This window comes from Bubalus bubalis, chromosome 2, assembly GCF_019923935.1.
Source record: "Bubalus bubalis isolate 160015118507 breed Murrah chromosome 2, NDDB_SH_1, whole genome shotgun sequence".
In the NCBI taxonomy this organism is placed as follows: domain Eukaryota; kingdom Metazoa; phylum Chordata; class Mammalia; order Artiodactyla; family Bovidae; genus Bubalus; species Bubalus bubalis.
In genome coordinates this window covers 186,824,009-186,837,319 of record NC_059158.1, presented here as the reverse complement: position 1 = coordinate 186,837,319, position 13,311 = coordinate 186,824,009, and the positions used below count along the sequence as shown (strand labels likewise).

At 52.0% G+C, this 13,311-nt stretch overlaps 1 protein-coding gene across 7 annotated transcripts in view; it reads left to right on the top strand.

Annotated features, from left to right (window-relative positions):
- Positions 1 to 12,924, top strand: part of ACTL8 (actin like 8) — an 81,683-nt gene extending 68,759 nt beyond the window's left edge. For all 7 annotated transcript variants that reach the window (XM_025278850.3, XM_025278853.3, XM_006066563.4 and 4 more), the window contains exons 2-3: positions 8,901 to 9,298; positions 11,666 to 12,924. In XM_025278850.3, coding sequence (XP_025134635.3) covers positions 8,951 to 9,298; positions 11,666 to 12,415 — 1,098 coding nt within the window. In that variant the 5' untranslated portion in view covers positions 8,901 to 8,950 and the 3' untranslated portion in view covers positions 12,416 to 12,924. The remainder of the gene's footprint in view (positions 1 to 8,900; positions 9,299 to 11,665) is intronic.
- The last annotated feature ends 387 nt before the right edge of the window (positions 12,925 to 13,311 follow it).

Genomic DNA, 13,311 nt, shown 5'->3' with positions numbered 1-13,311 from the left:
ATTCACAGTTGGGTCCCTGCTCCAGCTGGCACCGTTTCCCTGCCTCTCCTCGGGGCCCCTCCTCACCCCACGAGTCTCCGTCAGCTCTCTGGGCCCAGCGAAGCCCAACGTCCTTTTTGCAAACGTGTATGTCTCGTTTAGCGTGACCCCCGAAATGAAAACATGTTAAAAAAAGAGTGGCGTCTCCACTCCATCTGGGATGTGCGTTCTGTTGGTGTTCAAAGCCAGCTGTGGTGGGGCGTCTGTCTGCGGGGCAGGTCCCAGGGTTGGGGCACCCAGTGTGGGATACAGACCCCTCTCTCCTCAAAGAGAAGCGCCGTACTTGTGAGATCCCCCAGCTGTGGGTCTCTGGGCCGGGGATGGGGTTTTGGGTGAGGCGGCGTCTCTGCCTCTTTGATCCTTTGTTATTGAGGAGCGGATGAGCTAGTTTTCAGAGGGAGTTGTCTCGTATGCAGCTGTAGGTTTGGTGTGCCCTGTGGGAGAGGGTGAGCTCAGGGTCTTCCTACACTACCCCCTTGAGCCACCTCCATCTCTTTTCTGATTATTGATCTTTCGATAGCTCTTTATATTCTGGACACAAGTCCTATGTCAGAAATTTGACTTGCAAATACAGTTGACCCTTGAACAACATGGAGGTCAGAGACAGCGACCCGTGCACAGTTGAGAATCTGGATGTAGCTTTGCAGTTGGTCCTCTGTCCACCTTTCTGCATCTTTGGATTCGCCCGTGGGCAGCATAGTGTTGTCGTGCGCAGTTATTGAAAAACCCGCATGTGAGTGGACCTCTGCAGGTCAGAGTCTCTGTGTCATTCAAGGGTGAACTGTATTTTCTGCCATCCTGTGGCTAGTCTTCTGAATTTTCATTAGTAGCGTTTTTCAAAAAGCAGGAGTTTTTAATTCTGATGAAGTCTAGGATACAAATGTTTCCTTTTATGGGTTCTGCTTTTGATGTTGTATCTGAGAACACTTAGATGTTCTTAGATAAAGTCATAGAGATTTTCTCTTCTGTTTTCTCCTGTAAGTCTCACAGGTTTGTTGTTGTTGTTGTTTTATAATCATGGTTTACATTATTCATTCTGAGTTAATGTTTGTATTAGAGGTGAAGAATGGGTTGAGGGTTTTTTAAACCTCTCGGAGGGATTCGGTTTTTCCAGCATCGTTTGTTGAGTAGACTGCCTTTCATCACTGAAATGTCCTTGCGTCTTCGTCAGTCAATTGGCTATATTTGTCCCAGTCTGTTCCTGGGTGTTGTTTTTCATTGATCTGCGTGCCCATCCTTTCACCAATACTGTACTTTTTGATTATTATAGGTCTTGGAATCACATCGTATAAGTCTACCAACTTTGTTCTTCTTTTTCAGAATTATTTTGACTATTGTAGTTTCTTTGTCTTCCTATATAAATTTTAGAATCGTCTCGTTGATATCTAAAACAGAAATCCTACTGGGATTTTGAGTGAGTGAGTGAAAGTCGCTAAGTTGTGTCCATCTCTCTGCAACCCCATGGACCGTAGCCCGCCAGGCTTCTCTGTGCATGGAATTCTCCAGGCCAGAATACCGGAGTGGGTAGCCGTTCCCTTCTCCAGAGATCTCCCCGACCCGGGGACTGAACCCACGTCTCCTGCACTGCAGGCAGATTCTTTACCGTCTTCGCCCCAGGGAAGCTTGATTTTGATTGGGATTAAATCTAAAGATCGATTTAGGGAGAATTAACATCTTAATGATATTGAATCTTCTAGTCCATGAACACAGCGTATCTGTTGATTTGTTTAGGTTTTCTTTGATTTCTTTCATCAGTGTTTGTAGTTGTTAGCATATTGTACTCAGTATAACATGTTTTGTTAGATTTATACCAAAGTATTTTATAGTTTTTGATGTTATTGTAAGAAATTTTGATTTCCAGCTGTTAATTGATAGTTTATAAAATACAATTGATTTTTAAAATATTGAACTTATGTCCTGGGAGTTGTCCAAGCCCAGTTATTACTACTAGGATATTTTTTTGTAAGTACTTTGGGGTTCTTCTGCACACAGGAACGGTTTCATTTATTCTTCTCCAGTTGGTGTGCTCTTCATTTCATAGTCTCCTTGCCTTCTAGCACTACTGGCTGGAACTCCCAGTTCACCCAGGGTGAGAATTGACCTCCTTGTCTTACTCCTGATCTTAGGAGGGAAACTGAAGTATATTATTTGTAGGGTTTTTTTGGTTTTGGAGACGCCTTTTTTTAGGTTAAGAAGATTCTCCTTTATCCCCTAGTAGAGTAGAGAGTTTTTATTATAAGTCTATGTTGAATTTTATCCAGTTTTTCTTTTTGCACCCACTGAGATGGTCATGTAGTTTTTCTTCTTTCTTCTGTCAGTAGGTTGAATTATATTAATTAAAAAATCTTAAACCAGCTTTACATTTCCGGGAAAAGCCCCATTTAGTTGATGAGTGTTGGGAAGATCCTCTGGAGAAGGAAATCGGAACCCACTGCAGTGTCTTGCCTGGGAAGTCCCATGGACAGAGGAGCCTGGCGGGCCGCAGCCCACGGGGTCACAAAGGGTTGGACATGGACTCAAATTAGCGACCAAAGAACAAAAATTAGCAAATTACTCTTTTTATATATTGCTGAGTTTGCTGATGTTTTATTCAGAATTTTGTTCATCAGAGACTTTGGTTTGTGTTTTTCTTTTTTTGCAGTATCTTTGATTTGGTCATCAAGGTCACACTGCCCTCATGAGATATGGGACCTCATCTTCGGCTTTCTGGAAGATGTTGTGTACAATTAAAATCATTTTTTCTTTGCTTAAATTTTTGGTAGCATTTACCAGTGAAGCTATTTGGTCTCGAGTTCTCTTCATTGGGAGGTTTTAAACTCCCAATCTCTTTAAAAATCCAATCTCTTTCATAGTCACAGTGCTGTTCAGTTTATATATTCCTTCTTGAGTGAACTTGAACAGATTATGTCTTTGAAGAAATTTCTTCCTTTCACCTGTGTTGTCAAATTGATAGTCACAAAATCGTTCATGATCACTTCTTGTTACTTTCACATGTGTGGTGTCCAAATGATGTCCTCTCCTTCCTGCCAGCAGTCCCGTGTGTCTTACCTCTTTCTTTCTCAATCTGACTAGAGGTTTATCAATTTATTAATCATTTCAAAGACCCAGCTTATGGTTTTATTGACTTTTCTGTATTGGTTCCCTATTGATTTTGTTCTTTATTTCCATCCACTGCTTGCTTTGAATTTAACGCATTCTTCTTTTTCCAGCTTCTAAAGGTGGAAGCTTACTTGAAACGTGGTTTTCTTTTTCAAATATAAACATTTAATGCTATAAATGGTGCTGGAGAACACTCTTGAGAGTCCTGTGGACTGCAGGGAGATCAAAACAGTCAATCCTAAAGGAAACTAATCCTGAATATTCATTGGAAGGACTGATGTTGAAGCTGAAACTCCAATACTTTGGCCACCTGATACGAAGATCCGATTCATTAGAAAAGACTCTGGTGCTGGGAAAGATTGAAGGCAGGAGGAGAAGGGGGTGACAGAGGATGAGATGGTTGGGTGGCATCACCGACTCTGTGGACCTGAGTCTGAGTGCACTCCGGGAGCTGGTGATGGACAGGGAGGCCTGGCGTGCCGTGGTCGCTGGGGCCACAGGACACGACTGAGCGACTGAGCCCACAGTGCTGTGGATCCCCCGAGTGCTGTTCAGCTGCATCTCCTGAATTTTTAGATTCTACTTCAATTTTCAGTTTAAATATTTTCTAATTTTTTCTTTGACCCAGGTACCATTATTTTCACATATATGGAGATTTTCCACATGTCATTCTGATTTTGACTTCTTTTAATTGCTTTATGGTCAAAGGACATGCTTTATATGCCTCAAGTCAGTGCTGCAAGAGAAAAGAGGACGCAGACAGACAGCCGCCGCCTCCAGGGGCTGCTTCTCTGGGTGTGACTTTCCTCCTCAGTCTGTTTTGTTTCCCTTTTGCTGTTCAGAGTCTCCAGGGAGCTGCTTTTTGTGTGATGTCGAACTTGTTAGTTATCCTCACGGTAGAGAGGACTATGCTGCACTTACTGCGTCTTGACTGGTACCAGAGCTGTTCCTGCTGCTCCTGACGGGAGCCCATTCCTCAGTGTCCAGGGTCAGAAAGCGCACACTGTGTTGGTGGCCATGTTCTTTAGTTCTCAGCGCTCCCTTGGCACTGCTTGCTGTTTTGTAGAGTGCTGGAGTTTCTGCAGAGCAGGCTCTGTTCTGTAGAATCTCTCTCCCATGCCTCAGACTTTTCTCCTCCCCTTTCCAGTGAAACTCTCTTGCCTGATGGCTTCTGTGTAGCTTCATCCAGTTGGTATTTCTTTGTCTTCATCTTGATTTCTCAGCACATGCAGCTCTTCTCTTGAAGTAGTTGTTCTGCTTGGCCTTTGAGATGGCCCCTCTGGGTTCCTGCTCACCTCCATGGCCTCTGCTTTGCATCCTCCTCATTGGTTCCTCTCAAGGCCCGGCCTCCAGACCTTAGAGCCGCTCAGACATCAGTCTTCCTCTACAGCGGGTCCCCGCATGATCTCATGCATCCCCAGAATCTGCAGCTCCACCCATTCGCTAGGGCTCCCCAGGCGGTGCTGGTGGTAGAGCATCCACCTGCCAGCGCAGGAGACACGGAGACACCAGTTGCTCGATCCCTGGTCGGGAAGACCCCCTGGGGGAGGAAATGTCAGCCCGCTCCAGTCTTCTTGCCTGGAGAATCCCTGGACAGAGGAGCCTGGCGGGCTACGGTCCATGGGGTCACGAAGTGTCAGACACAACTGAGTGACTGAGCATGCATGCGCCCATCCACTGACCTCAGATGCAGCTCCAGCTCAGGTAACTGTAAGCTCTGCCTTAAGGCATCCTCGTGTGTGTCTGGTAGGCATCTCAGACTTTTATCGTGTCCAAAATCAAATTCCCGATTTCTTCCCTATCCGAAACCTGTTCCTTCCGTAGTCGTCTTCTTAGTGAGTGCATATGTCATTCTTCCGGCTTTTTGGGGTAAAAATCTTGGCATTGCACTTTATTCCTCATCTTGTCTCACACTGCGTCGTACGCATCTTTCTTAAACACGTCCAGAATCTGAGCACCTCTCTCCTCGGGAGTTAGCAGCTTGGTGCCGCCGCCAGCATCTTTCTCGGCTTTCTGCCTCCTGCTTCTCGTCTTGCCCTCACGGTCTGAACTTTATATCAGCCCAGTGGTCCTTTTTATAACTCAAGTCAGATAGTACTCATTCCCCAATTCAGACCCTTAGTGGCTCCTCTCGGCTCGAGGCACAGCACAGCACCCCCGGAAAGCCCGTCTGAGACCCTCAGCTCCCGTCCGCTCGCCCGCCATGTCCCCCACACGGGCTTCGGGGATGCTCCTAGATCACAGCCGGCAGCTTTTGCCTCAGGGCCTTTGCACTTGCTGTTCCTTTAGCTTGGAATGATTTCCCAGGTAATCGCATGCCTCGTTCTCTCACTGAACTCAGGTCTCTGCTCAGCTGTCCCTCTATAAAGAGGTCCTGTTTAGAATAATGCCAAGCTTCTGTGCCCCTTATACTCCGTGTTGCTTTTACCAGATTTTCTTTCTCTTAATTGTGCTAATCCCACCTGGCGTGAAGCATTGATCAGGTGCTTGCTGACGGTCTCTCTCAGTAGAGTGTAAGCTCTGGGAGGGTAGGAAGCACATCAGAATGATTTGGATCCATAATGCTCAGTAGGGGTTTGTTTTATACAGTAGGTGATTCAGTAAAATGCTTTTGAATGTGTACATTTTAGTCTCCATCCTGGGGATGGGTTCCTTGGAGCCACCCAGACTTTCTTCCTGCAGTCATGGTCCAGGGGGAGGATGGCCCCTTGCTCCCCATCCTCAAGTTCCCAGGCCAGGGCAGCTGGGCCACCCACCTGGAGGTCCCTAACTGAGCAACTCGATCAAGCGTCGCAGTGGACATTAGCCTGCCTGCGCCTCCTGGCTCCAGACGCCGGGGGCGAGACTGAGCAACTCGATCAAGCGTCCCAGTGGACATTAGCCTGCCTGCGCCTCCTGGCTCCAGACGCCGGGGGGAGGAAGCGGCTGCGAGCTGCCCTGCTCTTGAGGTGCAGAGAGGTTGGTGCTACAGCCTACGTCCCAGAAGTCATCTGGATGCCCGTTTCTCCATCGCTCTCGGTCCCAGCAGGCAAGGAGGAGACCGGTGCCTTGGTTCCGTCTCGCTCCTTCTCTTTGCTGTCCCCCATCTATTGTCAGAGCTAACTCGAGGAAGCCTAACCAGAGGCCCAAGGCTGGTGACAGCGGGCGGCTGCTGGCCAGGGCCAGGCGGTGGCTGCCCTGCTCTGTAGCGCCAGGTCGACGCGGCTGCAGCTCAAAAACGGAGGTAGGCGCACCGCTGGCGGAGTGGTGGCTCCGGAGCGTGGCCTCAGGCTGAGCTGCTCCAGGGTCTCTCATGCTAGACACCCACGTGCATCCTTGATACCAAGTCTGCTGAGTTGTGATGATGTGCATTCTGCAAAGGGATTTCATGTATCTTTCGTTTGTCTCCACATCCACTGGGTTTGCGCCTTAATTTTTACTCAGTGAAGCCACTCCTTGTACCGTGTGCATGTGGGAGTTTGGACAAATGCAGTCGTGTGCCCACCACCGCAGCCAGAATAGAGCACCACCCCCAGTGCCCCACGCCCCCTGGGGCCAGCCCTTCTCCACCCCTGGCTGCTGAGAGCCACTGATTTGTTTTGTCTTTATGCTTTTGCCTTTTCCAAAATGTTGTATGCACGGGAACTCCTACAGCACGCATCTTCTGAGTCTGACCTCTTCCGTTGAGCTCAATGCATTTGAGAATTATTCATGTTACTGTGTGTATCACTTAGTCCTTTTTCTTGCTGAGTGCGAGTCCATTGGATGGAGATGTGTCTGTGCCTCTCCAGTTGATACTTAGCTTGTTTCTACACTTGAGTGATTATGAGTGAAAGTTCTAAACACAGGAACATGTGTTCTTGTGCAAACAGAAGCTTTTGTTTCCCTTGGGTAAATCCTTGGAGTAGAAACGCTAGGCTGTGTGGTCGATGCATGTTTGACTTTCTGAGAAGCTGCCAGGCTGCTTTCTATGGTAGCAGCACAGTGCCGCACCCCCCGCCGGCAGCGCGCATGGGCTCCGGGCCTCCGCCTCCTCGTCAGCTCTTGGCGTGCATGGGCTCCGGGCCTCCGCCTGCGCGTCAGCTCTTGCTGTGGTCGGCCTGCGGCTTCAGCCGTTCTCATAGGTGTGCAGCAGCATCATGGTGCTTTTGGTTCTCATCTTCCTAACGACGTTGAGCATCGTCTCCCGTGTATATTTGCCATTCCTGTATTGTCTTTTGTGAAGTGTTTAAATCTTTCACCCATTCAAGAAATTGGGATATTTTCATATTATTGGGTTTTGTGAGTCCTTTATATTTCTTGGATAAAAGTTCTTTATCAGGTATGTGGTTTGTAACTATTTTCTCCCAGTCTGTATCTTGTATTCGTTATTCTCTTAATAGTTTCTTTTGAAGAGCAAAAGTTCTTAAGTTTGATGAAGCCCCACCTCTCAATTTGCTCTTTTATGAATCAGGCTATTAATGTTGTATCTTAGAAAACTTCGGAGATCACAGTGATTTTTCTGCTGTGTTTTGTTTCAGAACTTGTATAGGTTCAGGTTTGATATTTAGGTTTATGGTCTATTTTGAGTTAATCTTGAGCAAAGTATGAAGTGTGGATTCAAGATTCTTTTTTTGCGTGGGGACCTGCGGTCGTTCCTGCCGTTTATTGTAAAGACTCTTCTTCCTTATGTTATTGTTTTTGCACCTTGTCGAAGGTCAGGTGGCATTTTTCGTGTGGATTTATTTCTGGACTCTCCACCCTGTCCTTTAGAGCTGTGTGATTATCCTTTTTGACCAATACCACATAGCCTTGGCTAGTCCAGTTTTTATAGTCAAGTCTGAAAATCAGGTGGTGACCACGCCTGCCTTCTCAGCGTGTGTGTGTTTGTAATTGCCCTCACTGTGCAGATGAGGGCACCGACCACGGTCACGATCAGCTGTGTAACCCGAGCCTCTTGTATATAGTCCGTTAGATTCTCAGCACACAGTCAAACTCTGTATCTTCTCATCAGCCTCGCCTGATGCTCGCCGTGTTCTTTGGAGTTTGGTTTGGGTTTAAGTCTCACCCTGGTCTTACCAGTTGTGTGGCCCTGGGAGGGGGTTTCATCTCTGTGTGCCTCAGCTGCCCTGCCTGTCAGTGAGCGTCATGGTGGCGCTTGCCAAAGGGCCTGTGGTGAGGTGAAACAGTACAGACGGTGGTGAAAAGGAAGTGGGACCGTGTGCTGGGTCAAACCCTGTGAAATTGCTGCTGTTTGATCATTTTTGATGGACACATGGCTGCGTGCCTCACTCAGCCTCGCAGCACTGGATGGGCAAGAGGGCGTCTCCTGCAGCGTGGCTTCCGCGGTTGTCGTCGTCACTCCTGTCGCTGCTCCTGTTCTCGCTGTTACTACCGAGGGCGGTGGCCCCGCAGCTGGAGCGGCGTCTCCCGCGTGTCCTCAGTCAGGCAGCCAAAGTCCACAGGCCCGTCCTCTGTGACGAGCTTCTCAGGTCTGCAGAACGTGAGAGAGCCCCCGGGAGCAGAGATGCCCACATGGTGGGGACGGCATGCCAAGTGCAGGGGGAGAAGCTTGCTGGGAAGTGGGGCAAGTGGATCGGCTGGCCATCCAGGTGGGGCCTGTTAGGTGCACTTCATAGAATGGGAGTTTGGGAAGAACCTTCCAGGTGCAGGTTGCAGCTTGTTCAAAGGCCCGGAAAGGTGAGCAGATGAGCTCAGGGGAGCCTGAGGTTTGACTGTGGGGTGGAGAAGCCAGTGGCGGCCTCGAGGGGGTGCATGGTCACCCCTGTCCTCTCCCTCCACAGGTGGCCAGACTTGCTTGCGGAGCCCGTGAGCAGGCCTCCCCACCTCCACCATGTCTGCAAGAACCATCATCATTGACCACGGCTCTGCTTTTCTGAAGGCTGGCTTGTCGGGCTGGAATGAGCCGCAGCTGGTCTTGCCCAGTGTCGTGAACTACATCCCCTGCCGGGAGAACCCGGGCCCCAGCTGCGCTCGGCGGCGTGTGAGTCTCGGCATCGACATCTGCCGACCCGACACCTTCAGCTACCCCGTGCAGCGGGGCCGCGTCGTCAACTGGGAGGGCGTGGAGTACATCTGGTCGTTTATCCTGGAGAAGCATCGGCTGGAGCACGAGGACTTCCCTGTGATCGTCACAGAGAGCCCCCTGAAGGAGCCCGTGGACCGTCAGAAGACCCTGGAGGTAAGGCCTTCTCTGGGCTGCCCCTCCAGGGAGCGGGCCTGACACTGTGTTCAGACCCACGTGGGCACGGGAGCTCCGCCCTCTGAAGCATTCACGCCGTGAATGCTGATTGTGCCCCGCGTGTGTGCCCAGCACTCGTGTTAGGCGAGGGGGGTCTCATAGAGGCCCCCTGGGGCAGGAGGCACAGCAGGTCAGCGCTCTGTGAACAGGGTGCGGTGGGGAGGGGGCTCTGGGCGCTCACGGCTCCATAAATGTTCACACAGCACCTTCCGTTCCTCAAAGAGCTTATGTGCTGGAGGAATGCTTGACGGTGAGCAAGTTAACAAGAATTCCAGGTAGTAATCAGTTCTAAAACCAAAATGCAGTGGGGTGAGACTGACTGAGGGGAACAGGGGAGCCCCTTTGATGTGATCAGGGAGGCTTTCCCTGGGAGGCTGGAGCCCAGCAAGCTAGGGAGGGTGGCAACAGGGAGCCGGGGGCCGGAGCTCATCGGTCTGGTAGGCTGTGGGATGTGGTTGGACTTCACTCTAAATCAAAGGTTGGCAAACTATAGCCAGTTGGTCAGGTGTGGCTTACCGTCTGTCTTTATAAATAAAGATTTATTGAGACGTGCCCGCGGCCGCTCACTTACATGTCAGCTGAGGCTGCTCTCACCCCACAGCAGCAGGACTGAGGAGCGGGAGCGAGGCCATGGCTCGCCGCTGCAGGTCTGCTAGATGAAATGCATGGTAGGCTGGGATTTCCCATCAACAGCAAGCACTGTTCCAGCGAATCCCATGTTGCATAGAATATAAAGTGAAGGGAAACGGAAGTTGCTCAGTTGTGTCCCAGTCTTTGCGACCCCATGGACTGTAGCCCACCAGGCTCCTCCGTCCGTGGGATTTTCCAGGCAAGAGCACTGGAGTGGGTTGCCATTGCCTTCTCCAGGGGATCCTCCCGACCCAGGGATCGAACCCAGGTCTCCTGTGTTGTAGGCAGACACTTTACTGTCTGAGCCACCCGGGAGGTCATAGGATATAGTGAAACACTATTTGTTGTCCAGCTAAAATTCAGATTTAATTGGGCATTTTGTATTTTGATTTGCTACATCTGATACCCTGAACTACTTATAGGAAATGTTTGCCAACCTCTGCTCTGAGTGAATATGGAGCTCCTGGAGAGCTTTAAATGGGGTGAGGGGGTCACATTTGATTTTTATTGGAAAAAGAGGACCTTGGCTTCTGTATGGGGAATGGATGGTAAGGGGACAATAGTCTGAGCATAGGAATGGATGGAGCTCCCTCCCACTGAGGGGAGCAGGTGGGCCTGTGGGCCTGCAAAGGCGGCTAGGTGGCCAGAGGCTCCAGGGGCTACAGAGCTGGCCCGTTCAAGCCTTTCTGCATCTGTGGTGTCAGCCCTGGGGACGCAGCCTGGGCTGGGCAGTTGGGGAGGAGGGGGTGGGGTGCTCTGTAAAGACTGGGGGGTGACAGGCAGGGGAAAAATTAGCCGGGGGACTTGCCAAACTCTAAAGATCAGAATTCCAGCTTTGTCCTGGTGTTTGGAAAGTGTTTATCTTAAAAAACGGGCTTCCCATGTCAGGAGGTGAGCGTCCTCCACCCGCCCCACCGCCCCCCCCTTGCCGCCTTCCCTTCCTGCTGGTCCTCCTTTCAGGAGGCGGTGGGCTGTGTGCAGCACGGCTTTCTTCTCTCATCACTTCTGTCTTATTAAAAAAAATGGTTCAGGGGCTTCCGTGCTGGCTCAGTGGTGAAGAATCCATCTGCCAATGCAGGAGACATGGGTTCGATCTCTGGTCCAGGAAGGTCCCACGTGCCGCGGAGCAGCCAAGCCCATGACCCGCAGCTACTGAGCCTGTGCTTGGAGCCCGGGAGCCACAACCACTGAGCCCGAGCCCCCGAGAGCCTGAGCCCACAAGCAGAGGGGCCGTCACAGCGAGAGGGGCCCTGCAGCCGCAGCGCAGCCCCGATCGCCGCAGCTAGAGAAAAGCCTGTGCGGCAGACACCCGGCACAGCCAAAAATTAAAAAAAAAAATTTGAAAACAACTGAAATAGTTCAGGCTGCAGCTCCCGCCCTGGACCTGCCCTGGCTTGCGCTGTGCTGCTCACACAGCCAGGCGCCTCAGCGCCTGCGTGCACATGCCCAGGCTCTCCCTGCCCGTCCACCAGAACGGGCTTCCCAAAGGCCGTCGTCAAGCAAGCTCCCGAGGGCCAGCCTGGCTCTTTCTGATCCTCCAGGACCCTTCCCGAGTCCCCCCAGGGTGAGCCGCAAGGGGCGGGCGGTCCCTGGAGGACGCACGTCTGTGCCGCCTCGCGCTCTGCCTGGCACGGTCCTGGGGGGCTCGCTGAGCGTCTCTCTGCTCCCCTCCTGCAGATCCTGTTTGAGTTGCTGAATGTGCCGTCCGTCCTCCTGGCCGACCAGCTGGAGATGTCGCTGTACTCGTCCGGCCTGCTGACGGGCGTGGTGGTGGACTCAGGCTGTGGCCTGACCCGCGTGCAGCCCTTCCACCTGGGCCGCCCACTGCGGCCCGGGGCGAAGACGCTGGAGTTCGCGGGCCAGGACCTCTCGGTCTATCTCTTTAAGAGCCTCTTCAAGGAAGATTACAATCGCCACAACCTGTTCCAGCTGGACACCGTGGCCAGCACCCAGATGCATAAGTGCTATGTGCCACAGAACCTGGGGGACGAGCTGGACTTCTATCAGAGCCTGCCGGACGGCGCCGACGAGCGCAACAGCTACCATCTGCCAGACGGCACCAAGGTGGAGCTGACCCCCATGCAGCGGCTGGCCCCCGAGATGTTCTTCAGCCCCCAGGTGTTTGACCTGCAGGGGCCCAGCCTCTCCCAGGCCGCCATGGACTCCATCGAGGCCTGCGAGGCCAGCCTGCGCCCGCTGCTCACCTCCCACGTGGTGCCCTGCGGGGGCAACACCCTCTACCCTGGCTTCACCATGCGTCTCTACCAGCTGCTCGCCAGCCATTTCTTCCCCACCAAGGCGTCCGTGTTTGCGGGCTCCAGCCGGCACTTTAGTGTCTGGCTGGGAGCGTCCGTGGTGGCTCACCTGTCAACGTACAAGCCCGAGTGGCTGACGAGGGAGGAGTATGACGAGGGGCGCAGGCTGTAGCCGGCTGGCCTGCTCCGTGGCCCAGCCCCCTCGGAAGCGCGTGGGGGGCTCATCCCAGCGAGAGGCTGGGCCGGGGTGGGGTGGCCGGCTTTGGAATTCAGAGGTCATGGGAGATTGTTTTAGGCTCTAGGGTTTTATCTTGTTTCAAGACTGGGATTCACCCCATGGGAGGACAGGTTGTCACCCTGGAAACCCTTAGGGGGGGCTAGTCTGTCACTGGGATGGAGCTGCCAGCTGCCATCTTCACGCTTAACAGTTGCTTGTCTTTTCCTGGCATTTCTCTTGGGCGGTCCCATTCTTTTGATTGAGTAGGTTTTAATGGGGGCAAGGGAGAATTATTTTTGAGTAGGGGATAGGGTGGGTGGGGATGGGAGAGTTGAAGTCTGTAGACCTCCCCCCTCCTTCCAGGTGAGTGCGGGTTGGTGTGGGAGGCCTGGCGCACCCTTCCTGCCCTTGGGCCCCTGGCCGAGGTCTTGTTTTCCGTATGCAAATAAATAACTCGTTTGGAAGTGCTGGTTTCTGTGGTTGTGGATGGGGCAGGGTGGGCAGTCCCTCTGGGGGGACGCAGGAAGTGTGAGCACGTGAGTGCCGGGGTGGGGCCTGGGCCGCCCGTAGGGACTTCAGGGACCTGTGAGCGGTGGTTCCCCCGGAGCCCAGTGGATGAGGGCCTGGCGCGCCCTTCTCTGACGGCCGCGTCCTCCCCACTCCTTCTGGACATTCCGGTGCTCTGCGGAAGTGGTGTTCCTGTTGGTTTAGTGTTTATTCAGTCAATACCAGGGAACCTACCACGTGCCTGGTATTCTGCTGGGTACTGTGGACTTCACGGTGAAAAGATGCATGAGGTTTCTGGTTCCAGGAGGTTGGTGTCTCCTGCGGGGGCACATGTGACGGGTACA